This window comes from Acipenser ruthenus, chromosome 16 (assembly GCF_902713425.1).
Source record: "Acipenser ruthenus chromosome 16, fAciRut3.2 maternal haplotype, whole genome shotgun sequence".
In the NCBI taxonomy this organism is placed as follows: domain Eukaryota; kingdom Metazoa; phylum Chordata; class Actinopteri; order Acipenseriformes; family Acipenseridae; genus Acipenser; species Acipenser ruthenus.
This window is the reverse complement of record NC_081204.1, coordinates 26,687,083-26,714,541: the sequence shown is the minus strand read 5'-3', so window position 1 is coordinate 26,714,541 and position 27,459 is coordinate 26,687,083. Positions and strand designations below refer to the sequence as shown.

Below are 27,459 nucleotides of genomic sequence, written 5' to 3'. Positions count from 1 at the left end.
AAGTGAAGACACAGGGTGATGTAAATGACACAAATTGTTTCCTAACTTGAACCCCACGTGTATTTAGTAACCAGTTTAAAACTGGGACAACCGTCACTTCAAAACGCTCATCAGAAACCTAAAGTAAAATTATAAGTAGACAGACATTCCATGTGGTGCCTTCTTCAGTCAGGGTAAAGTATCTGAAGAAGGCACTAACCCAAATGGTTCTTAGCTTGATTATTTTTCTTCTAGTTGTACCTATGAAACTGGGACACCATTGACAATGTGATCGGAGCCTCCAATGTGATCGGATCCTCAATGAAAGAACGAAGGAATAAAGAAACTGTGAATGTGTGTTCTAATTCCCAACTGCTTATTCATTATATCGCTCTATATTATACAGCATGGCCATTCTTTAAAAACTTCAAAAAGGGTCCTTGATTAAAAAACACATCCAGTAATTTTGGGGGCCTAATTGTTGTATAAACTGCAGTGTTTAAAGCTCTTGTACAATTGAATGCCATTGTTGGACATTTATAATATATTCTCAACTGACACCCTGGGATCCTTCAAGAAGCTGCTTAGAGAGATTCTAATAAGCTACTAACGACCAAACGAGCAAGATGGGCCGAAAGGCCTCCTCTCGTTTGTAAACTTTATGTTCTTATGTTCTTAACAGTGGATAGCTAACTAAGCCTCTGTAATTCTTTGATTCTGGTTCAAGATTAACCAGCAAGGATATGAAAGGGTGGGTAATAGCCCGTTTTTATTGAAAGGAATACACAAATGACCAGGGTTAGAGGTAAACAATTAACTAGTTCAGTGCTGGCAGAGACATTCTGGCACCGTTCTGGCCTCCCTCCACCAGGGTCCACATGGGTTTCAGTGAATTGCTGATCATCATGTAGGTGTATTTTATACTTTCATGACTTCACTGTACTGTCTGGTGGCCTTTAAGACTTGTAAGGCTGCATTACTGCAGGCATACTGTACATACAGATACAGCTCTGAATATCACATTGCTGCTGTGGTGAATCTTTGGCATACAATCACAGCATATGAGAGAGTATGCAATGATGAGTCAGCACTGGGGAAAAAAAAAAATTGTTACCCGAAAAAATAAAATGATTGTGTGATCTCGAGATTACAAAGTGGAACTGTCAGTGCAAAAAAAAAAAGGAACAGCAAATGATACATATATACAAACGTGTAATACAATAATGATAATCAAGGATTTAAAAGCGTATTGTTAGTAACATTATCACTGGTGCCCTTCTGCAATATGTGTTTGCTTTTTTACTTTAATTAAAGCACTTTAAATTTAAAATGTCTGCTTTCAGGCATCTAACTACTTCCTGTGCTGCAGGTCATCTTTTCTGCTCATGAGTAAGGCTGCAACAGGCTGTTAAAAAATCTTCATATCAGGAGTCCCCAGCCTAGGGGGAAATTCCAGAACTAATCAACAGCACTGATGTGTGCTGGTCAGAGCTGCTGCAGGAGCTGTGCTGGTTAAGCTGGTCCAAGTAAAAATACATACCATTTATACATAAAGCCTTGTTATTACTCCAGCTATTACATTTAGTGTAATTTTGCATGTATTCATCATAAAGACAATTGGCCGTCCAGTACTTTGAAATCAGCCACTTAAGCACTAAGGTAACCCAACCACATGGTGTTGCTGTATTTTACAGGACATTCCAGAGCTCCAGTAGTTGCTTCTGAATATTGCCGCATGTCACTCTTCTGAAATCAGTCCTGTTTGTTTCCATCAGTAGCAGGCCAGATTGATTTGAGGCTCTGTCAGCCCCGTTTATGAATGCAGGTTAGGAGAACTAGTTCTATATCTTTATACATGTTACCAGGCTTCATGATTTGTAAAAACATACTAGAAGTTATGTTGCAACAAAATACACTGTTTATGCTGCTAGATAAGGTCCACGGTTTGCTTTCAGTCACTTCTAGTTCAGATGTTTGTGACCTGAAGGTTTGAAATGACCTGGGTCAAGTCTTTTAACAATAATGCAGTTGTTTTCCCTCCAACAGCGTGGAGTGTATTAACATTGTTCAGTACTAAATGAGGCTACAGATCCAAAGAGAGGAAAGGTATGTGTACACTATATTTAACTTTATTAGGCATATCAAATATTCAGATTTATGATTCATTTAAAGCAATAATTATATACATTTTTTTTTTCTACTTGTGCCTGCCTCTTCATTTCCTTGTTGGGGTGGTTGTTACAGCTGCCTATAAGAATAGTAGAGTGAGAATTGTAAGTGTTTCTTAGTTCACGAGACAGCACTCTTAAGAGATTTATAAGTGGTGCTGTTTCTAATGGAGGTAATGGAGACATGACTTATTATTGTATGCAATAGAGAGAAGTGTTAAAGTTTTTGAGATTTTTGGAAGTGGAACAAGTCAGGCACCCATTAACCTTCAAGTGGTGGAGGCTGAAGTTATCTGCAGAGTTGAAATGAATGTTATTATTCCTTTGATGGATGTATTCACCAGGTTGTTATTTGCTTGAAGTGATTTATCCCTGAGATTAGTAAGCCCACACACCACATACACACACTCTTAGAGTCACTGTGTGTGTAACATCAAAACTGGTTTCAGTTTCCCATAGGACAGATAAATGTATCACGCATGAGTTAAGTTTTTAGGAATAATCAAAAACATCATACTTGAGATATATATTTATGGGTCCCTGCAAAATAGCAGATATGTCTGAAATTATTTTTTTGTGGACAAACAATATTTAATAGCTTTATTTCAGAGGGCCCTATTCACAAAGCTTTAACACATGAGTCATCTAAAGAATGAAGAAATGACTGTTTGATATTTACCTAACTTTTTGTTTAGGATATCTACAACAGTCCACCGTAGTTTATGAATTTCAACCTGTTCACGCCGGTTCAAACCAATTCCATTTCAGTAGCAGTAGGAAGTAATTTCTCTTTGTTAGCTATTGACCTGCGTGAAATAAATTACAAAGCCACACCATACCAGTTTTCATGTGTATAATGTCCCTGTGCACCCCAGGGTGCTTCACAGAATTAAAAAACTAGAAGAGCTCTACATTGCTCACTACAGAAAGGGAGGAGCCATCAAGGCCAGCATATTCCAGCTTTGCAAAGACACCTGTAGAATCCCAGCAGTGTTTTGTCAGGAGAGCAGAGAGGCTGACGATGAGCCAGTTCACTGTTATAAAGAGCCCTGGTGAATGACCTCCCCTTCTGGGTGGCAAAGTGGAGCCTGGGGAAGGCCAGGGATGTGACAGCTGGGGGCAGGGAGAGGATCCGAAGAAATCTCTGAGGCTGTTGACACGCATTAACCTGTCTGAGGAAAACAGGGGACCGGATTAATGGGCTCTGACTGTGGATGTTTTAAAACCTCTTCTCAGACAACCCTGAGACAAGGCAGGGCACTTCAGAAGGGAGGCACTCCTCAGAGACACAAATGGTCAAATAGAAATAAGGGACCCTTTTCTCAGATATGAGTTTCAAATATACAGTCTTTTGGTGTCCTCTTCATACTTCTGTAGTTTTGTGATATTTGAATTTTGTCTACACAGGTAGTTTTAGGGACAGAAGCATTCTTCTCCCTTGAAACGTGTGAGCTATAATGGAACTACTTGCAGCAGTATGAGGTTATACACAACATAATCAAGGTCTGTTTATATATATATATATATATATATATATATATATATATATATATATATAATTTTAAAGCCATCTTTAAATCATAGCAAAAAGGGCACAGTAGAACCTTCTAGGAACAAGTTCAGATGACAAGCATAAGAATAAAGGGTCCTACACAAAGCACAACCGGAAAAGAGGGGCGGAGGAGGGGGTCTTACTGTGTGGGTGGGGGGAGGGGTGGGAGATAGAGTTAAGGAAGTCTCTTTAACTCCATATTCAAAATACAATATGATCATTTTTTTTTCTGGTTGTATAGTTTGGTCTGGTTGATGGTAATACTGTATCTCATTACAAGCACTGAGCACTCCAACAATGAATTTCAGTTATGTTGATTTTTAATAACATTTGCAGATGGTCTATATAGACAGGTGATTTTATATTGAAACTATACGGAATGGGGATTCATTGTGGTGACAGGCGATCCTACTTATCAGTTGGTCTCAGATACAGAATTGACTGTATATACTTTTATTAAATTAGAATTCAACAATTAAAGCTTCTAGAAAATGGTAAGAATATGGTTAATGGTGAATCACCCAGATCCCTTAAGACCCGATTTAACAATGTTTTGAGATGATCTCGCCCCTAGGAACCAGACGAGCCATGATGGGTCGATTGGCCTCCTTTTGGTCCTAGCTTTTGTCATATTCTTATGCTCTTTCAGTATGCCAATGACTATAGCTCTGTATGCTTGGAGAGAAACCTGGTGCATAAGAATAGGGATTAGCTGTATTGTATTGTGATCTACCTTCAGCTCCCCTTGCAATCACATTTGCATTTCCTGGGACCTTGGGGGCATCAGCTAACATCACAAGCCGTTGTATTGATGAGGCCTACTCTCATCAAAGAGGAAGGTGTACAGTGCAGATTATATTCAAGTAGTCCAAGAATTCCACTTGCACCTGTTTTATCAGTTCGTATCCTGAGGACATTTCTGAATGAAGTGCAACACTCTGGTTGACCCAAAACATTTTTTAGATTTTTGTTTTCAGAAAGAATGTTAGCAAACATTTAAAACCCATGTCCTAAATTGCCCCTGACTAGTATTTCACAATATTAGAAGTTGCCAGATAAATAGCAACTTGGATGTTGTCAAGAGAAACATAGCTTGTTATGTTACTTTTTTTTTTTATACTGTAGACTTTTGAAAAGTGCTTCTCCAATTTCCATAAATGAATACCCAGGAAGAAATTATTCAGAATGTTCTATAGCTGGCAAGATACTTCTTTGCTACTTGGCTTGTAGAGGGAAGGGCCTCTTTCAGAGTTTACGGCCTGTGAAACCAAACCTGAAGGTTTATTAGTGATCACCGCTGGCCAGCTCAGCACATCAATACACAGTTTTAATGTGTGCACACAAACCCCACTTCCTGCAGGGTTAAAAGGCAAAACGTCAACAGCACATAAACACTTCTCCTTTGGGAGAGGTGTTATTAAAAAAAAGTGCAATCTCCGAATAAATAAATAGCTGAGGAAGTTCAAAAGGGAAGATAAAAAAAATAAAACACACAGAGTATTGAAGACCACTCATAGATACGCCAAAAGAATTGGGCTGTTTTTTTAGCTTGCTATTAGCTTGAATAATACATGGGAGGATATGACATTATTAGTTCATTAATTTTCCACTTTAATGCAACTTCTTATCTGTTCCAGTATTAACTCAATGGACTGCAAACACAAACATCCCTCACTATCTTCTTAGCTCTCTAAATCGGGGGAAAGGTTACCAGGCCCTGCCTGGTTGGATTTTGTTTCTTTGACAGTGAAAAGATAATTGTTCCTTTTGAATCCCCACAGCTTTGAATAAAGAGTAAGAAAAGGTCATTGAGAAGTTACATTCCCTCAGTGCTGGGCTCTCAATACAAAACAGCTGACCCTTTCACATGTTCCGTATATCTGGGGGTTTTAGTTTTGCAGGTGGGAACTGTCTCTATATCTAATTCATAACAGGAGCTTGTGACACAATGAAAAATGTGTTTAAATCAAACATTCTGTAATACATACAAAAGTAGAAAGACTAGAACCAGGGTGGCAGTAGCTTGAATGTTTGATGGATAATTTTCACTCAATTTGCAGTCCTAAAAAAAAGGGTTTGAGGGAGGAGGGGAGAGATGTTTAACCACAGATCAGTTGTAAAACAGACTTACATGCACACAAAGAGGAACCACTTTACAGCATTTCCAGGGCAGGACTGGCGTCATACTTCACCATAAAGCACAGTTTTCCACAGAAACGACAGACTCCCTTTGCCCTCCTGCATTGTGGAAGACAAAGGAATTTCCAGGGACACTTCTTGTGTTTCTATAGTGACCCTCCAAGGGCCTGGGTGCCACCAGAGAAGAGGAGAAATGAGAGGGAAAGAAACAAGGGTGAAAGGAAGAAGACAGACAAACAGAGAAAGTAGGTGGCCATCGCACAGTAAATCCCATCACTACCGAGCTAAGGTGCAGCAGTTCAATGGAAGCAAACAGAAAATCACTGCCTGGCTCTATTACAGGCTATAAACTCCATTCCTAGGAGGTTTAAGCAGAGGGGATAAGTTACGATTCGCATGTGAAAACCTGTCGGAAATTTAGTGCTCCTATAATTACCATCTTCAGGTGTAAAAACCAGAGGAGAAATTAAACAAATTACAGCAAAATAAATCGGAATCTTCAGAAACCAAGCAAGCCAACCTGGTGATTAGCAAGACTGCAGGCCATCATTATGCATTCCAGGTACTGCACCAAGCACCTTGTCTAGACAGGCTGGGAGGGAGGGAGACCCCGCTACCCAACAGGGGGAGAGGAGAGGGGGCTGTTTGGATACTTAACCTTATCAGACTATGAAAAGGGTGGCATATGAAAAGGTAATTAATGGAGCCTGTCTGTACTGTCTGACTGTTGTCAGTGCATTACACTTCACCTTTCACAAGCACTAAAATCTTCAATTAGTTGTGCGCCACATATATTTAGTATCTACAGTGGCAAACACTATTTAGATACTTAATAGTTTTAATTGTGTAAAAAAAAAAGTTTTTTAAATCCCTGTAAAAAGAGACCTAAAATAACACACAACTGAACCATACTAGAATTATAGTAAACATTTAGGATTACCAGGTAATCTGAACAATTCTGGTGCATAGAGAACATATTTAGAAACTGGATGAACAATACAGTGGACATTATTAGGTCACTATAGACACAAGAGTACTAGTCAAATATTGAATGAAAAAATAAAATAAAAACTTGTTGCTATTTGCCTAAGGTTGTAGAGCTTTGACACTTCCTGTAAAGTTTACAGTTTGTCTAGCTAAAAAAATAAAAATAAATAAAAATGCCATTGAAAGGTTCAGCTGTGTACAAAATCATTACCTCCGCCACCACACAAAATGAAACGATTACGCAGCTGCGCTTGATCAAGGGGACAGTTACTGATGAAGGCCTGGGATTGAATTCCCCTTGCTCCCCTTAACACATTCTGCTCGTTGCTCATTATTCACAGGACAATCTTTGTAGGATGTGCTTGCGTGACTGTTCATTGCTGAACGCAGTGTTCTTTGTTAGGTTGGTCTCATATTAAAGGCTGTACGAGAATCACAGCATGAAAACACAAGACAGTTCTCCAGATCAGTTGATTTAATACCGGTTACTATAAAATTACCACATTTAGGAAGTGGTTGTCTGACGATTTAGAATGTTGGATAACCCAAGCAAAGGGCTCTACATTAAAAAGTAAGACCGAATTAATATTTTTATTTTAGTCTGTTAAAGATTATAAAAAATTAAACAAACACAAGAACCTCAGCCAATCGAACAAAATCCCTCCGTACTCCATTTCTTGGCAAACAGAACACACAAACTGGTACACTGTTCATAGTAATCACCTTTATTCATTTTTTTTTTTTTTGCAAAAATTAGATAGTTATGTTAAAATATACCAAATAATACAAAACTGAAGTTTTTAAGGTATACGTTTGTATAAAGTGCAGCAGACTGATGAAGTTCACACAGCATCTTTACTGAGACAGAGATATACAAATAGAGGAGACAGAAGATATCTGCAGTCTACAGCAGGAAAGAGGGAAGAGAGAGGGAAATACTCGTTCCAAGTACCTTTACATGAAAAAAGCAGCGACAAGACACAGACAATGTAGCAGGGGAGGGGGAGGTTGTAGTTACGTTATTTTTTTTCCGGTACTTTCATTGACAGTAAAGCAGCTACTCTGGCTGAAGACTCAATACAGGCTAACAAAAACCACTGGAGGAACCTGTAAACTGTCCACCATTTCAAGTGCCTTCTGGCAAGAAACCTGTGAAAGACCACTGGTATAAAACTGACTATACAATTGTTTTAAAATAACTGAGCCGCCAATCCTTCAACATAAAACATCTGTTTAATTGACCGACTTTTCAGTTAAACTTGTGGATTTCATCCATAAATTGAAATACCTACTAAAAAGAATGCATGAAGACAATGATAATGCATCAAAACGCTTCCCTAACAAAAGTTTACAATATGCCTTTTGAGCACTTTTATTATATTATTATTATTTATTTCTTAGCAGACGCCCTTATCCAGGGCGACTTACAATCGTACACTTCTATAAAACCTGTGGGTTTGTTTACTGCAGCAGTTTCTTTAAGTTGAATCTTAGAACTAAATCTGGAAGATCAAAGCACAATGCCGTAAAACATAATACAAACACTGAATAGACTTTCCAGACGCCAATCTACATCCAGATCTAAACCACAAAAGAATCTGAAATACACCGGCAGTCTCTACACCAGGAATAGGCCACTCCACTGGTTTACCACGGAAATAATTAGTGGAACTACTTGACCTGGATTCACATGTATTGGTTCAATGAAATCATTTACAAAAGAAAGCCATGTTTGGAACAAAGCTCTGAAATTCATTTCCTGGAATAACCCGACTGCTTTGCACATGGGTGGTGGTTTACCCAGACACGGTAAAGATGAAGAGTACAGAACTGAAGCATGGTGGGTTTAAAAGGTCTGCATCTTTACTGCAACTGGATACAGCACTGCATGAATGAAAAAAAAGTAGTTGACACATTTAACCGAGAAGCCAGTACTGGTTTACTCTGAAAGCCAACACTGGGAAACCAACCTGTTTGTGCCCAATCCCCAGCTTTCAATAACAGCCAAAAGACAGACATTATGGTCCAAGCTACTCCCCCCCCCCAAGGAGCTGGTCTGTGTCCCATGAACCAAGTCCTCAAGCCGAGGACCATCACACCTCAACAGAAAAAAGTTACATCATATACAAACATCACAATCTAGAACATTATATGTAAATTTATTTATTTATTTATTTAATTTTCACAAATAGAAAACATTATTTCTCTCTTTTCCAGTCCACAGTATTACATACCACAGTTCTTTCTGTAACCATTGTCCAAAGTTGTTTGTTTACAACGAAACCTTACCAACCGCGGCTATATTTGCGTTATTATTTCGTGTTTTTTTTTCTTCTCAGAACAATATATGACAGTAACAGAAACATCTAGTTTTAAAGAGTCTTTCACTCTCAGTGCATTTCAGAACCAGGTTCAACTGGACGGAACCTTGGAAAGCACACAAGTCCAGTAGTAGCAGCAGCATAATGGTAGTTGGGTTTGAGAACAGGAAGTGGCAGACATTCCCTCCAAAACTGCTAGTACTGTCAGAGAGGATGGTTAAAGTTCCATCTAGATTCATTCAGTGAAACAGATCCTCCATTAGTTCATGGCCCTTCTGATGAAAAGGTAGATTTCATTCTCATAATAAATAATACTTGGTAACTTCCATTCACGCCAAACAGCCACAGTTGGATAATTACTGCAGGATAAACATGCCTCCAAATAACATTTGTTTAGCAGTCCAACAGGTCAAAAGTCCAACACTTTTTTTTAATTATATATATATATATAATTTTTCTTTTTGTAACTTAACATTTGAAAATTCTGCTCATCTAGACCTCAGTCCTACAGACAGGGCAGAGATAGTTGTCAGTTTCGTTATCCAGCCCTCCCTCAGTGTTATTGAGCACCTTTGGAGAAAAACACCTCATGCATACACCGATACCCTAGAGAGAATTCCACATTTCCACTGGGCATGACTGGTGATGAACTGTTCTGAATGTTTTTTTTTTTTTTTTTTCATATCACGCATACTCAAATGGCTGGCTGTGTTACATCCCTTTGTTTTATGTGGTACTAAAAGTGGTGTGTGTGGAGGATACAGTATAATTGCCGCCATTTAAAAAAAAAATAATAATTCCTTTGCATACTGGTGTCAGAACAAAAACAAAAACAAAAGAGAACTACATTTAATTCCTAACGCACCTCATTGGGCTGAGGCACATCAGAGAACTGTACATTAATTAAAATGACAACTATATTCAGGACAACAGAGTGATATTATATATATAAATGATCATGCATTTACTGTTGCAGACCTTCTTCTAACCCTGTGTACTATTACAAGCGGATGATTGACTACAGAACAGTTCAGTATGGGAAAACCAGAACTTGCTCAATATGTACTGGCATACTCTAGCACAGATGGGGACAACTCTCGTTTGCGATAGGGTCATTCCACTCCAGGTTTTATAGGAACCATTTGTATTAGGACTTGGGTGGAACTTGGAAGACTTGGATGAAACAAAGATCTGCACTGGAAGGGCCCTTGTTGTTCACCTCTGGTCTAGACACAGCAGCCCAGTGGATATGTGGTGTGATCGTATGGAGACTGCAGCATGATTGTCCAGCGCTGCCCTGTGTCCAGCACTGGGAGTCCTGGACATTCGAGGTAGGAACTGTTGGCTGTTTTAAAGCTTTTGTCAATCAGTTTCTCTGGTGCCACCAGCACAAGAAGTGGTTTTGTTGAAGTTCAGTATCATATTGGCCATTCTAGGATCTCCAGAACCACCCAATACTGACTTTTGTCATTCAACAGCAGCTTGAAGCTCAAGGCACTTTCGTCTTTTATTGGAGTGGTAGAGGCTAGTGAGAGTATGGCTTTGATTAGATCTGTTAATAATTTTCACAAGGATCCCTGGAATGATGCAGGTGCTCCACACATGTGCATTGAATAATCTGGGGAGAGTAAGAATGACCAGCACAGATTTTAAAGCGCAGTGCACTTCAGTCGCCAAGGGAAATGGATAAGTGTTGATTAGGGTAAATAATCCACCGTCTGACTTGAGTTGTGTACACGCTTAAAATAAATTCAAATTAAACTAAAACTCATGAAAAAAATGGATCACTTTACTGGAAATAATAGAAATAAATTTGAACCTTTTTGTACCTTACAGAGTTTCAATTAAACTTGTAATTGATTGCTGTAGTTTACTGTGGTTTCTGGCAATTCGACTGAAAATGTTGGATTTATGTGGAAGGACATTTTAAATATGGTTAACTGCACATGTGCAAAGCAAGGACATTGTTCCAAGGATTTTGCAAAATGGAAAACCATGAACTTGCTGGTCACTGCCAACTCCTGAGCTAAGGAGGAATCTATATCTCCAGGATCTTATTGAGGTAAGCTTGATTTCTGCAGATGACTGATGCCTCACTCTTCATAATGGATTTAAATGCATTAACCTCTGCCTCTTTTTACTGTGTACGGCCCTAGTGTCATGGATTACTCACTCCATCAATCAATTACTTCTTCCTGATAAACTACTCCTGCCTTGTCTCCTGTGATGACCCAGGTGAGAGTGAAGTAAGGTGGTTGCCCCTGGAATGTATCCCACTCTCATTTCCAAGTGGGCAGGCCTGTTCCTTTAGGACTCTTACTCGGTCGACCTACAGCAGTCCTCGGACTGGGCGAGCTGGGCTCACAGTGCTTCACTGTCTTAGTGGCGGCTGGCACAGAAGCTGCTCCAGTTCTTGTTCTCATGCTGGCAGACTGGGGTGACCGCCCCTGCTGCCCACTCCCTGTACCTGCAGGAGTCGAGTCGGGCCCATTGGAGACTCTCTTGGGAACTCTCAGTGAGGAAGCACGGGAAATGCTTGTTGGAGACACAATCGACTTCTCCTTCTCCAGTTTATTTTTTTCAGCTGGGCGCCTCAGGGATTTGGTTTTGGGTTCGGGGGTGATATTGGGAACATTCTGTTTTTCCCTGAAGCTGCCGGGACGTTTGACGTCCTGAGAGGCCGACACAGCTGGCCTGTGCGGCATAGTACTGCGCAATCCACCACGGGGGAATAATGGCAGCTTTGAGTCTCGTGGCGAAGCAGGCACCGGCTCCTCCAGCTTAATTCCCTTCTGCCTCAGAGAGCCCATGAGGGCTGTGCTCCGCTCTTTCAAAGAGTGATATCTCTTCGGCACAGTGCCGGCCTCATTCATTTTAGTCCCGTCTTTTACAGAGTCTTTGTGTTTACTCACTTCCAATTCCTTCTGTTGAAACACTGCAGTTGCTCCTCCTTGCTCCCTAGTTTCACTTCCGCAAACCTTCAAACTCTTACTTTCCCTCATTGTCCTCACATTTCCCTTCCTCTCACTCTCCATCGCCTCTCTTTGCATCGCCGTTGATTCCCGACGCCATTTAGAGCAATGGCTGGGCTTCTGTACCGCCGAGGTCATGTTATCATACGACTTCAGTCCTCTCACCAGTGTGTGGCACTCCAGTGACTCTCCCACTTTGGGGTACTCGGGTAGCGGATGCACACACTCCTGCAGTCCTTCCTCCACTGATTTTGGGACAGGCACTGCCGCAGCGGCTGCTTTGCCCTGTCCAGAGGCGCTGAGGCTCATCTGTTGGCTCAGGACTCTTTCTGTTACCTGCCGCATGAATTGGGCGCTCTGAGCAGGGCAGTCTTCCTGAACAAACTCCTTGGTCTCCACTGTTGTCTTCTCCGGCAGTACAGAGGGCAGCACCTCTGAGGAGTATAGCCTCTTACTTGAGTCTTCATTGGCCAGGATGCTCAGCTGGGGGCGGGGCTCTCTGGGGCGGAAGCTTCGCCTGTTCCATGAGTTGCGCAGGTTCCTCTCCAGTGTTAGCTCTAGGTCGTCATCCGAGGCGGTCCGCCCCAACCCCACCTCCAGCGTTGAGCAGGTGGCGATTGAGCGCCGCTTCTCTAAACCCTCCTCCTCCCTTTCCTGTCGCTGCACCCGTCTCAACTCCTGCAGCTCCCGCTCCCAGTTCTCCTGAACAATGAAAGAGACCAGTCAAAAATCCCTCAAAGCCTGTGAAAACACTCCATTAACATGCCTAGACAATGGTGTCTCTAGTAAGCAAAGTAATTGCACATGCCCCAGCAAAAAAGTATTTACAATTTTTTGCCCTTGTTGGCTTTCAGTCAACATATGTACCTAGATAAAATTAGAACCCTAAATGCAATTTGAAAATACCTAACATTGACTTAATTAGATAATTACTGTATTCCAAGTATAGGATGTATCAACAGCAATATATGAAGGCTGCCAAGAAAGCAGGTATTTCATTTATGCAAATCTGTGTCTGACACCCACCTGAATAGCTTTGATGAATTTTTCACAGAAGCTCTGGAAGACCTTGCAGGCTTCCTCAAGCTTGAACGTGTCGCCATCCTCACAGAAGAACTCAACCAGGCGCTGACTGGCCAGCCTCATGTCCTCCACTTCCCCCTGAGCCTGCAAGAGCCTCGACTCTGCAGCCTGAGAGAGAGAGCGAGAGAGAGAGAGAGAGAGAGAGAGAGATTTTAAAAAAAAAAAAAAAAAAAAAAAAAAAGATTTGTCTGTATATTTGAGTCGGTTATGCCATGTATGTGCTTTGGCAACAATTCTTTTTATTGTCATGCCAATAAAGCCAATTTGAATTGAATTGAATTGAATTGAGAGAGAGAGAGAGAGCAGTTAATCAGCTGAATCTCACAGCTGCATAGCTCGCTGGAACTTCAATAAATTAATCCACACTCTTACACGTCACATAACCCATTGGCAACCATGGTTTCTCAAACTGGCACAAAAATGGATCCACAAAAAAAATTATGAAAATTATATTTTACTGATGTTTGGGTAGTACACATTGGAAAAAAATGATACTCCAGTTAAAACTGCACCTTTGCTTCTTTATCTATGTTAACTCTGATTAAGCTTCAGAACGAACTGCTAAAAGACATCAGGGTGTGTAAATTGCAACTGGCCTACTCTGGAACTTGTCTGTACTTTGGAATTTACCATTCTATAATACAGATTTATACGGCTAGGCATGCCCTCCGCCTCTAGCATTTCAGTATGGGAATTCAACATCCAGATTCAGCTAACCGTTTTGTACTGTGATGACTATTTTGAGAAATTCCTGCTGGTAAAATAAATCATCTATCTTGAGTATTTCTGGGATAACAGTCTCCATATTTACCTGCAAAAAGGGCTGTGTCTGAGCCCCCAGCTCGGCCTCACTCTGCAGATTGTTCCGCAACCCATCCACTCTGCGCTGTAACCGGCACAGCTCCTCCACGACTGAGTCTTCTGATAACCTGAGGCACGACAAAACAGAGAGGATCCACTTAGCAACCAGTCCAAAAACAAACAAGGAAAAAAAGACCAGTATCGATTCCAACATATTCATGTAATGTAAAACATCATAACCAACCTATTGGCAGGGCCCACGTGCCTCAATTTGTCAGGGAAGGAAAGAAGCAGTTTGTCTTTCTTCTGAGCTTCCTGGAAAAGATTATAAATAAAGTTTATTTTATTTTTTTAGGTTGGTGTATATTAAAGCCTTTAAAATATAGGGAAATTAAAAGATTTGAAGGCTAAATTAAACATTGTCAAGAGCCAAAAAGCATTAAATCGAGGTTTTATTATTCATTACATTTTAGGGTGTAAAAGGGAAAAAGTGCATCACATCTGGTATGTAACTTTATACTGTATGAGTCACACTAGAAGACGTTTTCGCAACTCAGATTCAGCTTTGACGCTGCATATTCCTCTTTTGTAGCAAAGAAAGGAATACTTGCATCCCTCTGTGTCACGAAGAGGAATGTTAAATGTTAGTCATTGTCAAAAAAAAAAAACAGGATAAAAAGGGGGTCTCTTGTTGTATTGCAGGGTTTTATAAAATCAAAACGCATTGAGAAGCAACTGTAAAGACAGATTTTCAGAGAAACTAAAACAGTCAGCTGCTCTAACTTATTTGCTAGTTCCAATTACTTCAATCCTAAAAAGAAAATATTCATGTCCACTTGCTTCAAGAGAGGGCCCATTGTATTTTTAACAATGCCCAAACAAGGCTAATTTCTGAACAATAATTATTTGGTATCAACCTTAAACCAGCAAGATATGGCAAGAATTTTAATGCATGGCAGTTTATTTGGAGTTCAAATTCAATTAGAAAAAAAAGATTCAAAAGATGAAATGGAGAGATAGAAACAGAGGAGGACGAGTGATGGAGGAACCTGTCCTGACAAGCCGTTTTTTGGTTCTATACAGTTTGTGGTAGTTATTAACACATGCCAGTACATACAGTAAAGACAGCAGTTTAGATTCAAAGAATCAGAACTGCTTTAGAACACTTTATCTGCACCACAATGCAGGAACTATACCAGGGAGCCCAAAGTGTCCTCTTTACAGAGCTGAGCTGGGGTTTGTAGGGAGTGTCTGATGAAGACTGGGCCAGCATAATGGGCTTGCTCTTAGGAACAGCCAGCACAGAGCACATTCTTTGCTTACCATGGCTACAAAGTGCAGGAGATTCATCCCCGGTTTGTTGGCTTTTGTGTCGGCAAGTTTCAGCAGAGATGCAATTCGAAATCCAGCAGCGTTGCCAGCGTATCCTCCCTGGATAATTAGAAAGACACTTCATTCATAAGCACTCCGTTTCAAAAGGTACAATGATTTGGGTGTAACAGGTAGACTCATAAAAGGTTAAACTGTGTAACTGAGGCCAACAACGTAATCTGTGTAATATTACACTGATGAGGGCATAATAAACTTTTGTCTGCTTGATTTGGTTACTTGTATTGATTTATTATAAGACCTGCTAGTTATATCCAAACAAAAACAAACCTGATAATCTTATATATTAGTTAAGGCTACAGACTAAAGCGTCACCTAACCTAGTTTCACACACACACACACAGCATTAACCGAGATACTTACAGCATTCATGTAGTTTCCTGCCTTCAACACAAGTCGTAGAATTGTGTGAAGCTCCGGACAGTTCAAGAGCTCTAACAAAAGTGAAAAAAAGGTTGAACTACCATTAAACCTTTACAGCATTTTTAGTGCAGAGTCCCGTCCAGTCACTCACATTTCAGGGCTAGCTCAATTCCAAGGTCAGAAAAACACTATTAACTCCTGCCACATAATGGCTGCTCACTAAAAAGGCACAAAGACAGCATTAAAAAATTTAAGGCCAGCTCGGTTACAGAAACTGGCACAACAATAGACAGAGAAGAGTTAAACTGCACTATACAATTATTACAGTGGGACCATTCCCTCCAAATGTTACATGTAGGAGCAGATTTACAAGCTTAAATGATCATTTGTATGCTGTGCTACGCTCCTGACAAACAAGTTTAAGTATTATTATTATTTGTTTATTTAGCAGACGCCTTTATCCAAGGCGACTTAGAGACTAGGGTGTGTGAACTATGCATCAGCTGCAGAGTCACATAAAACAGCGCCTCACCCAAAAGACGGAGCACAAGGAGGTTTAGTGACTTGCTCAGGGTCACACAGTGAGTCAGTGGCTGAGGTGGGATTTGAACCGGGGACCTCCTGCTTACAAGCCCTTTTCCTTAACCACTGGACCACACAACACAATTATGTAATTATTCACCCTTTAGTCCAGAGCATCCCATCCCCAGACTCCCTGCCTTACCCTGAGCTGCTTGCTTGAGCGTGCAGGCCGCAGAACACAGCGAGGTCACATGAGGCTCAAACTCCTCCTTTAAGATCATGGCTTCCAGACGCAGCTGAAAACTATGATAATAAAACCTTATATTAGCAACATGTTTTGCCCCAGAGAAACATCCAGGAATAGTGAGTGTTGTTGATAGCAAACAGGATTTTCGTAGTTCTTAGCAAGTGTTTTTGTATTCCCACTTAGTAGTTGCATCATTTATTAAAGTATAATTTGCAAATATAATGTATCTGGGATGTTTAACCCCAAACCACTGGGGACTCCAGGTTAAAAGGTCTGAATATTTATATTCCTTTTATTTTCTACCCCTACATAAGGGTTTTGGCTTGAATCCCTCAATCAGCACCAAGTAACTTTACAGAAAGACTACCTTAGGATAACTAAATAGCTGCAGTGTCTTAAGCTGAAAATTAAAATAAATGGGCCAAGAGATACAGTATGTATTAGTATATTATATTAGTTTACTGGGCCACTGCTTTGAGTTTTCAGTGTGGTTATCTTCTCCAGAACTACATACAGAGCTTCAGCATTGAAAAAGTTACAGTGAAAGTGAAAATAGAATTAAAAATTCTGCAACTCAGCGCCATGTGTCAAGTATGCATCAGACAACATCTTGATGAGTGTACACACTGTGTGGGAGGAGGGTGGTTTGCCAAAAGCAGCATCAGCTTTATTAGACTGGAGGAGTGCAGTCAAGCAATGCTGTTGAATCAGCCAGCGTGTCACTGTTTATGTTAATTTAATTGGTTTTTCACAGGCTAGGCAGGCTAGGGGTCACACAGCGCATACAGGCCAGGGGTCACCCTGGACGTCTTTCATCAGCCCTGCCCCTGCAATGGGACAAGCAGGTTTGGAGGAAGCAGGATGAACTCTTCATGATGTAAACATCACTCTTCAAATGCAGTTCAATGCCACTTATTAACTATTGGTTACTAATGCACTATCTGATGCACTGAAACTGTACTTTCAATAGAACCTAGTCAGATTATAATGTGTTGAAGAACACACCTTTAAGGAACTTAATATTCAGGATTTGGATTACTGCTTCCCATTTAAAATGTACAGCTTTACCCTAGAGCAGTGGTACTCAACTCTGGCTCTCAAGATCCATTCCAGTCTGGGTCTTTATTCCAAATTAGTTAATTGCCTCTTAACAGCTTCAATTAACTATATTAAAACCTGCTTGGGGTTAAAAACTGGACTGGATTGGATCTTGAGGGCCAGAGTTGAGTACCACTGCCCTAGAGTATCAATCATTACAAAGGCTCACCTGGGCACTTCCACAATCAACACCATGAAAAGGTCAGCCTCCCCCAGCTTGCTGCGATCTCCTTGGAAAGACTTCAAACGTTTCACCTGCATGGGGACAGAAAGGGACCCGCGGTCAACGCCTCGCAATGGAACACACACACAAAGCAGCAATCTGTGCTACCACAGAATGGTCTTTTGCATCTTGACTGAGCAAATCAGAGTTTATGTGGTGCATGCAAGGACCAGGGTAAGACAGTGTGTGTTTGGGAGGGATACTGTTCTCCACACTGCTGAATCTTATCCCTCAAACACAATGTGTTTGTTTGAGAGAAGTTCCTTTGTTCGAGACTGTGTGGGTATGGTGTAAATCAAGGCACATGACGCAGGCAAATACTCCAGTCAATGTTCTTGTGTTGGAACACAGGGTCACCAATTTGAACATTTATTTTAGGATTCTCTTCTGGAGGGATATGTCACCAGTATTGATCAATGCCCCCAAAGAGCAGTTAGGAATGTAAATATGAAGAGTCTGTACTTCTAAATGGACATTACTTTTGAGACTGCTCTTCGTAAAAGTCTTGAATACGGAATCATCCATCAACAGAGCAGCCATCGCCACCATCTAACAACTCCTGCCACATATGACTGAAGCAGACTTCCAACATGCACAAGTCAGGGATTGCAAGCCAAGTAAATGTTTCACAGACCCGGATTACCACTAGTCTTGGACTACCTTACAGAGGTAGCACTGGGTAGTCCAGAATTAAATGCTGCAGTCGTCTGGTCCGAAGGAGGTCATTTGCAACATGTATAATAAAAGTCATCTACATTTGTGATACCTAAACTGCACTGGGAACATTGCCCAAATTGCCACAATTGGACTCATTCCATTAAAAAGAAAGGAATGGAAACTGTACCTCTTCACTCTCTGGCAGCAGTTTGCAGAGTTCAGTCATTTTCTCTGAGCCATAAGACTGGCTGACTCCTTGTCTGATGTCCTCGATAATATCGGTCACCGCCCTGAAAGAATAAACATGTTAAACATTGAGAAAGTCGCGGATCACACTAATCAGCAGCTGGGTAGCAGAACAAAGGGAGAAAGATTAGAGCCCTTTTCAATGAGGCACAAGACGTAACTGGAATTATTGAGCAACAAACGCTTTCCTAGAATTCAAAGCACAATATCCTACCTGTAATCTCCCGCTCTAATACTGAACTTCGAGCCGCATCAGGGATTGTATGTTACCAACGTACTTGTTAGTTCTAGCAACAGAAAATCACAGCCCCCTTATTGAACAGAGTCACTTCTTTGGTTATTGCTGTAGTATTTTATTTTATTTTATTTATTTATTTTTTTTATGAAGGAAATCCAAGCTCTTGCTCCAGGTTTCAGCATTGCGTGCGTTCTAGTTTGCATGAGCCTGGCTGCAGCCAGGTTACCGCATGCAACACCCATGTGTCAGAGAGAACAAACAGTGAACAAGTGAATGGGTGGCGATGTAGAAATTACTCAGCAAATTGACTGAGTGTGAGGGGTCACACATCAGAGTCTGTGATATTAATGTCCTGGAGCTGCTTGGAGAGTGTGTGTGTGTGTGGGAGGGGGTGACTAATCAATGTTATTGTGTGCTTTTATAGTATTACAGTTCATTTGGTTTAGAGGGCCTTCTACGTGCTAACATCAAAGACCCTGAACAGTCATGCCTCAGGGTGGTACACTTTGATTATGATAAATAGAGCCATGTAGTGAGTCAGGGGAACCCAGAGATTACATACGTATAACAGCTTGACCTTCAGAATAAAAGTAAAGCAAGAGAGACAAAGTAAATGTCATTAAAAAAAAAAGTCTCAGCCCTTGACTACATTCTCACTATTACTTTCTATTGCCTTCTGCATTAAAACACAATTCTGTATGCTTTGTTTGTTTTTATATGCATGTCTTTCATTTCACAACCCACTTTAAAAGAATTTAAAAAAAAATCTGGTTAGCCTTTTTTGTCATTGACTGTAGCTCACTTCTGTCTCACTGAAATCACAGCTATTGAACACATTACAATCCCACAGCAATAGGACATTCAAAAGACAAAATCGTGGTGAGGAAGTGTGGCGTTTACCACATCCTTCAAAAAGAGCATATACTGTAACTGTAGGGAAGGGCACAGCTGGATACAAATCTAAAAAGAAAACAATGCAAAGTGTACAGGGAGCAACATTCAAGTGGACCCGAAACGACTCCAACCACAATGTGTAAAAATAACAAGGCTTGTGTACAGAAGCTTCAAACTTATTTACTCCATTAATGCCAAGGCAGTCTGTTTTCAAACACAGCTGAGCCGGCTAATCCAAGTTCCCCCCCAATTTCTATAACACAAGCACAATCTGCCACTGTATAAAAGCCTTGGGGAGTGTCTGCCTGCCTGCCAGATGGCCTTTACATCTGTGATGGATGCATTAAATTTAACTGTAGCATTTAAATTAAAGACACCAGTGCAAGTACTTGATAACTCCTGCGTAATTACAAAATCCCTTTAAAGGTCACCTGTAACCTTCCTCTTTTTCCACAATGAGCATTAACCTTTCATGCAATGTAGACAGAAGTTAGAATGGTTCAAAAGTACCAAAGGACACACAAGGCATGCATTAATACTATTGCTACGTGTACGACTCAAACTACTGAGATAGCCATGGAGTTAGCAGCCCTTACCTTTTAAACTGCCTTAGAAATATCCCCACATTCATGCTCCTCTTTGCATCCAACAGAGACACCTGCAATTCATTACAAAGAACATGCAATGTAGTTAAACACACACAGAGCACAAGTGAGCAGGCATTGTCTACCACATCCTTCAAGCACTGACAAGCTTGGCACAGAAACAAAAGACAATTCAAGTAAAGTTTATTTTTCTGAGAAGAAACAAAAGAGGCAGGTAGTTTAATAAAAAAAAAAAAAAAAAAAAACTTCCTTGTGATTTGACTTCTGCTCTTTCATTAGAACATGTTCTTGTCAATACAGGATAAGCGTTTACTGAAACCCTAAAGTATTTGTTTGTTTAAATCCATTGAGCAAAGTGGACTCTAAGTCAGATTAATTGGAGATGTCAGGCAACTGAAGGGAAGGGGACAGTCTAGTCTCAGCTCGCTTGACAACAAATCTTTGAGCCAATTCCGTCTCGCTCCCAGAAAACTGAAACTAAATGAAATGTTGATTTTAATACCGGGATTTGAAAGAGCCAATTACTACCTCAACAGACTAACTAATAACCCTACAAACTAATAACCCTCTTTCACTGGAAGGTGGGGCTAAAACAAAACTCTTCCTGAAAATACTGAAGGAAGGTTTCAAGTAGTATATTGTGATAGAAACCAAGCCAATTCTGAAATCTCCCCCTCTTGTGGTTAAATGCCCACTTCACCCCACACCATTTTGTCCATATTTTGATTTATATCCCCACACCATGACCTCAAAGCAGCTGCCATTCGAACCCCCCTGGTGCCAATGAGATACAACCAGTGAAACTATACTATGTGCATGTATGGGAACCATTCCCTCGAGTGAGAGTACATGTTGGCAAGTCTGTTCCTGGAGGGTCATTTCACTCTGGCTGTAATAATGAACTACAGTCTATAGACTATCCGTTGAGTTTTAGTGGTGGTTAAATGTGCGATAGTATTTGAATATATAAAGTGCCTTGCAAAAACAATGGGCGTGACGGACAATTGAGTGGGATATACGAGTGTAGACTGTCGTTTGGGACCTAGATGGAGGTTCAGTTTAATTGGTTCAGTTAATTAAAACAAGGTTGGGTCTGAAATGAAATGGTAAACTTTGCACACCTTGATTCAGAGGACACTGGGCAAAAAGCAACAGGTTTTAGTTTACCACAGTAGCCGTAGCCAAGTAGCTCACCTTGTCACTGTTGGTATCCATGGGCGAGCTGCAGCGCAGGCTCCGGCGGCTGACGTTCGCCCCAGTCGGTGACGCACTCTCCTTCCTCCCAAACAGCTCCTCCATGCTGGTGGTGTCGATCTGAAAGTCATCGCTCTGCACATCGCTCCACACGCTGTTCTTCCCCAAAATCCGATCCTTGGGAATAGCGTCCCAGTTAAAATTCCTCAGCTTGGACCTCCGGGTCACATCCTGGCGGGAGAACGGGGCGCCGAAAGCGGGAGGCGGAGGGGGAGGGGGGGCGAGAGGGGGTGGGGGGGGTGGAGGAGGAGGAGGAGGAGGAGGAGTGGGGCATTCCAACAGTGCTGCAGGAACGGGCTGCGTTTCCATTGGTTTGACCGTAATATCCGTCAGAGCCGTGCTCTTCTCGTGCATCGTAGCAGAGACTCCATGCAAGCGGCTTTCCTTGGCTCCAACGTTCAAATTAATCAGCATTGTGGCGAAGGAAGACCTCTCATGGTCTCATTGTAGTGGCTTAGTCTCTTTCTCTCTCTGTTCACCAATTATTCTGCATCCCTCTCTGTGGAAAAAGAACACTATTTTATACTTCAATCCTTGTACCCTGTGGCATTTCACAACGATTTTTCTTGTACACTAGACCAATTTAATTTTCCATATAAATAATAATAATAATAATAATAATAATAATAATAATAATAATAATAATAATAATAATTAATAATGAGATATATGCAAATACCATATTGGGAAATTACATATTTGTGGTGGGAATAACAGCATTCAACATTACAAATAATCTTAAATGTTCTGTTGTAGCTTGTGGTTTTGGCCTGCCTGTTTCAGCTTCACAGCCTCTAATTACAGCTTTAGTATTTCATGCTCTGCTCAGGCAAAACCCACACAAACCTAATTAAACTTAATCTCAACTTTTCAAAGTAAAAGAAAAAGAAAAAAAAAAAAAAAAAGACAGGCTGAAACATTCCAAGTGCCTCTTTGAACAAGACAGCACCAATACAAAACACTGTATAAATGACAAGGAGAACACAGTCCAGACAGACAGAGCAGACAAACTGGAGCTCGGTGCTCAGAGATCTGGGACTGATCTTAACTGCCTGCTCTGGTTTGAAGAGATAGTTGTGTTTTATTGCATCACAGAAAGGTGTCAGTTAGTTAACCAAGCTTACGCTTTCTTCCAGGTCCAAGTTGAAACAAAAACAAGGCACTTAGTGACTCAGAGTGTCAATTGCTAACCGTTGTTTTTTTTGTACCCGTGAAAAAAAACGATCCTAACCTTGCTGCCATGCGCACACTGAGACCTCTGCTTTGTTGGTGGACTTACATGATACCATTTTCCATACAAGATGAACGTTCAATTAAAAGTATGTACAAATGCTATCTGAACACCAGACACCACTCTATTTAAAAAGGTTCATATTCATTATGCTTTTTCTTTGAAGTCATTTTATAACCTCCTACTTGCAGCTGCAGTACAGAAGGCACGTGTCTATTTGGCTCACAGGTGAAAGCAGAGAGTCAAAGGTTCTAGGAAAGGGAAGGAGGCTTCTACTACAATCTAAAATGAACCACTGGGACTGTACAACAACAGGACTGTCAACCAAGCCTGGTTTCTAATCATTTATAGTGCACGTAATTTTGGAATGTATACTTACGTCAAAAATTCAATTTTAGTCTAAAACTGAAAATGATTGCAGAATTGTTCAATGTTAAAAGCCTGCCAGTTTACAGTCAACCTAATACATGAGGAAAGCACCCTCACAGGGTAATGTCTGGTACTTTCCCGTCAGGTCAAACGAAAAGAAATAAACTCAAAACGAAACAAACTTGTACGGATCAGGTTTTCAGAATATTACATTTTTAACGCACGAATTCCACACCTTGGCTTACTATTTTCTCTTATGCAATAAACGGCTTTTCAGGTCTCAGTAGAGCGTAGAGCTGCCAATGCAAAGCGTATGAATTACACACATACTGTGGGCCAGCACACAATTTAATACGCACTCAAACTTCCTCATACTGTACTGTACATACGTTTGACTAGTAGCCACACACAAACACACATACAGAAACAAAAGGCAATTTCATTGGATATTCAACACATAATTGATGAAAACAAGTTACTGGGACAAAAGCAAATTTGACAAACATTAACCGAAACTAGTGCTTAAACTGATAGACATACGTAAACCATCTTTAACAAAGCAATATCAATCGGTTTCTTTTTAACTGTCTACTTAAGGGGTTCCCTTTATTGAACCTATCCTGGAAATAGCAACACCGGTTACCTTTGCAGCGCATCGCGTATACAACACGTTCACCAGGTGGCTAAACCTTTGCAAACACCTTTATTTCATTTTCCCATTTGAACAGGCTCTTAACTGAAGGCTCCGGTTGCCGCCTTTGACAACAGAGGGCGCTATTTCACGACGAAGCAGAGCAATACACAAAACAATTACGCCTAAATTATTATTATTTTTTTAATCCGATCAATCAAACGTCTATGTAATATGGGGTCGAATACTGGGGTTTCGGTTGTGGTTACTTAGTATTTTTAGCATTATTCAAAACTCGGTTGTATGGATGTTATATAAAATGACATGGGTCCGTCAAGGTGAATGGATTTAGGCATTATCCTGTTTGCAGATACGTATTCACAAAAACTCTACTAGTACTAAAGTACCTCACTCAGACTTTTAAAGTCCTCTGGGTCTACCATGAAACGTTCAACTGTCTAGCTGTCGATAGAGCGCCAGCAACCTACCCCGCTAAATGCACCACCGTCCCATTGCGAGTTAACACACTGCGTTAATATTGTGTACCTCTTCTAAACATCGATCGTACCGAAGAGAAAAAATACAGTACAGGTAACCTCTGCAAATGTATACAGTTGCATACGGTACAACACACCAGATCTATGATATGCATATATGAAATAACTCTTTCTAGGAAACTAAATGTTAAAGATTGAATAGACTGATTTCGTGATTTTACTTCAATCCCCAGAAGTCGGCACCTGCCATCGACACACACAAAAAAAATCACTTTTAGTTTACAAAATGTTCTTGTTTAAAATATATACAAATAACATGTATATATTTAAAAACATTGGAAACAACAACATTCTATTGATATACTCAGTGCGTTTCCTTTGTTTGTTGTTTGTTTTCATTTGTTCAAAATCCATGTTGCAGCTAAGTCTACATATATACACTGAATGCATTGCCACTAAAACTTAAAACAAATAAATAATTTTCTAGTAAAATACAAGAGTAAATACTTACATTCTTTGTTTATTTTCTTTTTTGTTTTGTTTTTTTGCAGTTGCATCCCAGTTTATTCCCAATAATAATATGAAACCCCCCCAAGGTCCTTTACTAGGCTGCTAACATTGTCGGTCGTCTCTTTCAGACTGAGCCCCGCATAAACTTTTCAAACTTCTTCACCAACTTTCCAGCGGCTTCTGGGCCGCGCGTGCGCGGGCACGTATGATTTAAAGGGACAGGCCCTTCAATTGCTTTGTGACTCAACTTGCTGGGAATCAGTTTACGTCGACAGATTTAAAAAAAAAATGTGTTGTGATGGATGGATGATTGGATTAAGTTACAAAAAAATAAACACAAGATTTGCTGCCATACAATTCTCATTGATTTAACAAAAGACAATTGTAAGCGTAAATTGGCAGTCGTTTCCAGAAGTCGTTCTATGCTTGTTTGTATACACAGCACCTTAAAAAGAAAATACACACACACACGCACAACCTAACCAGGAATACCTTTATGATTCACATACCTTTCTGGAAGCTTTTGGTTAGATAGCATGGTAAAAAGCCAACCTCCCCAGAACCCATAATTCATGCTTCCTATATTATGTTTTAGTTAAATTGCAGGGAAATAGCAACCAATTGTGTAATTCACTGTGCTTATCTGATCTCTGCCTAAGCTTTAAAACGTCACAAATCTAGAACTGATTGATTATTGCAAGTACTTGGTAAGTTCTATTTTATTTTATTTTTTAATTATGAAGTTTGCTACTTTTAGGTCCATACCCCTCATTCTTAAGCCACTTTGTTTAATTAAATATAATTGCAAGGTGATATTTCACCAACATATTATATTGGAAGTAATTAATATGCTCATAGCATTTACCACCAGTCCAATGTTTTCTGAAGTGAAAATTAATTGCTATAACACTAGCAATTAAAAAAAAAAACATTCTAGCTCTATCTGCAACTGAGAGATGTGTTGTTAGTTTTAATTCACATAATTATTATATATTTTCTTTCTTATTTCAGAAAATTGGGTGAATCTAGGAACTGAAGATTTGGCTCAATATAAACCAAAGCAGGTGGCAAAGAAAATGGAAGTCAGCAGTAATTCAATCTCAGGGTTAAAATGAAGTGCCCACACTAACTGACCTTTAGTGTCACAATGTACGATGTCACCCGACCCCTCAATTGAAATACAGTACTCTCATGTGTGATACCCAGATCGGTACTCAACTGTATTTTGCTGCAACAAAAAACAATTGATCTTAAAGGACTTTTTTTTAAAAGATTTTATTTAGTTTGTGAATCTCCTGTTTCAGTGTTTCTTCAATCACATGTATTTTAATGGTTGTTTTTGGTGCTATTTTAATCGAGCATCTCTGAATCAAATGACATTTTACAATATATTTTTATAACAAGTATATATTTGTCTAGAGTAATATTGTGATAAGCTTGCTTTGCTGAACTGCTCCAATGTATAAAGTGTGCAAAGAGAGTAGCCGACTACAGTTGTGGTGTTTGTAATCTCCTCCTAGTATATTTATAGTATCCTGTACCAAATATGGGTCCAGTTTTGTTTTTCCTTGTTTTGGGGGGTGGGGGTTGGATTCATAATGCATTCATTATAGTCTTTGTTAATTATTTGTAATTGCTGCATTTTTAGAATAAAGTGGGTTATTTAGCAAGAAGCATTCTTTCAGCAAAGTAAGTCTGGATTATGTTTGCATTTTTATAACTGCAATATTATATTTATCTGGTGTCACACTTGGTTTAAATACAGAATTATCTTGAATGGTTTTTGAATCTATATCACTTTGGCAGTGTAATAGATCTGTGCTGAGGGCAAAGGCTGCTGTAAAGATATTTTTTAATGGAACAGCACTGCTATATATTTTGACATCCCAATGGCTTCACAATGGTGTACACACTGGGGATCCATTGTAGCACTTTGGCACAAGTGTGTTACCGTATGAGGATACTGTTTGTGTTGGCATTGTAATGATGTAGGCTGCTTCTGGTTCTGATGGGGGTATACACTGATATTATGATGGTATCCTAATGGTATTTTACATACTTTTCTGTAAGGAATGTTATATTTGTATAAGTGAATGTGATTTTCAATCTGTAATTTAAAGCTGTTCTCTGGACAGAGCTCCCTGGCTCCCAAAAAGATACAAGGTCAATCCCTGCTGTCTGCTGCAGTCAGGTAACCTGGACACACATGGTAACCTAAACCCAGGAACATGTGGCTATTGGGGCTTACTGTAACCCTCTGTAGTCCTGCTGTTTTCTTTACTAATTCTGCCTGAATGTTTTGCTATGTACTGTAGGAACCCTGGTATTGTTACGCTCTTCTCAAGCAGCGGGAAGCTGGGTCATGCCTTCTCTGCAAACCTCTGTCAGTCCACATATAAAACTATTAGTACTGGCTTTTCACATACAGTAGGCTGAATCTGGCTAAGAAATTGGTTTGGTGGTCTAGACATGACTTTCAGATA

The 27,459-nt window shown here is 40.1% G+C and overlaps 1 protein-coding gene across 2 annotated transcripts; it reads right to left on the bottom strand.

The window, feature by feature from the left end:
* Window positions 1-9,805: 9,805 nt before the first annotated feature.
* LOC117430448 (FH2 domain-containing protein 1-like) lies at window positions 9,806-25,623 on the bottom strand. 2 transcript variants are annotated; one of them, XM_058989192.1, is made up of 12 exons: window positions 25,486-25,623; window positions 21,679-22,237; window positions 20,476-20,537; window positions 18,689-18,791; window positions 17,791-17,876; window positions 16,479-16,579; window positions 15,755-15,825; window positions 15,326-15,433; window positions 14,247-14,317; window positions 14,013-14,130; window positions 13,145-13,309; window positions 9,806-12,820 (listed from the first exon to the last, which is right to left on the bottom strand). In XM_058989192.1, exons 2-12 carry the CDS (start codon window positions 22,150-22,152, stop codon window positions 11,426-11,428), a joined length of 2,754 nt encoding a protein of 917 aa, XP_058845175.1. In that variant the 5' UTR covers window positions 22,153-22,237; window positions 25,486-25,623; the 3' UTR covers window positions 9,806-11,425. The 2 variants fall into 2 exon arrangements, with proteins under 2 accessions (XP_058845175.1, XP_058845174.1); XM_058989191.1 differs by lacking the exon at window positions 25,486-25,623 and adding an exon at window positions 24,978-25,234.
* Between the last annotated feature and the right edge of the window lie 1,836 nt (window positions 25,624-27,459).

Coding starts and splice junctions, on each gene's coding strand:
- LOC117430448 (XM_058989192.1), bottom strand. CDS start 22,152: ATGCTGATTAATTTGAACGTTGGAGCCAAGGAAAGCCGCTTGCATGGA. Junction 16,580..17,790: donor TTGATTGTGGAAGTGCCCAG/GTGAGCCTTTGT, acceptor TTATTATCATAG/TTTTCAGCTGCGTCTGGAAG. Junction 14,318..15,325: donor TCCTGCACTTTGTAGCCATG/GTAAGCAAAGAA, acceptor AATCTTTTCCAG/GAAGCTCAGAAGAAAGACAA.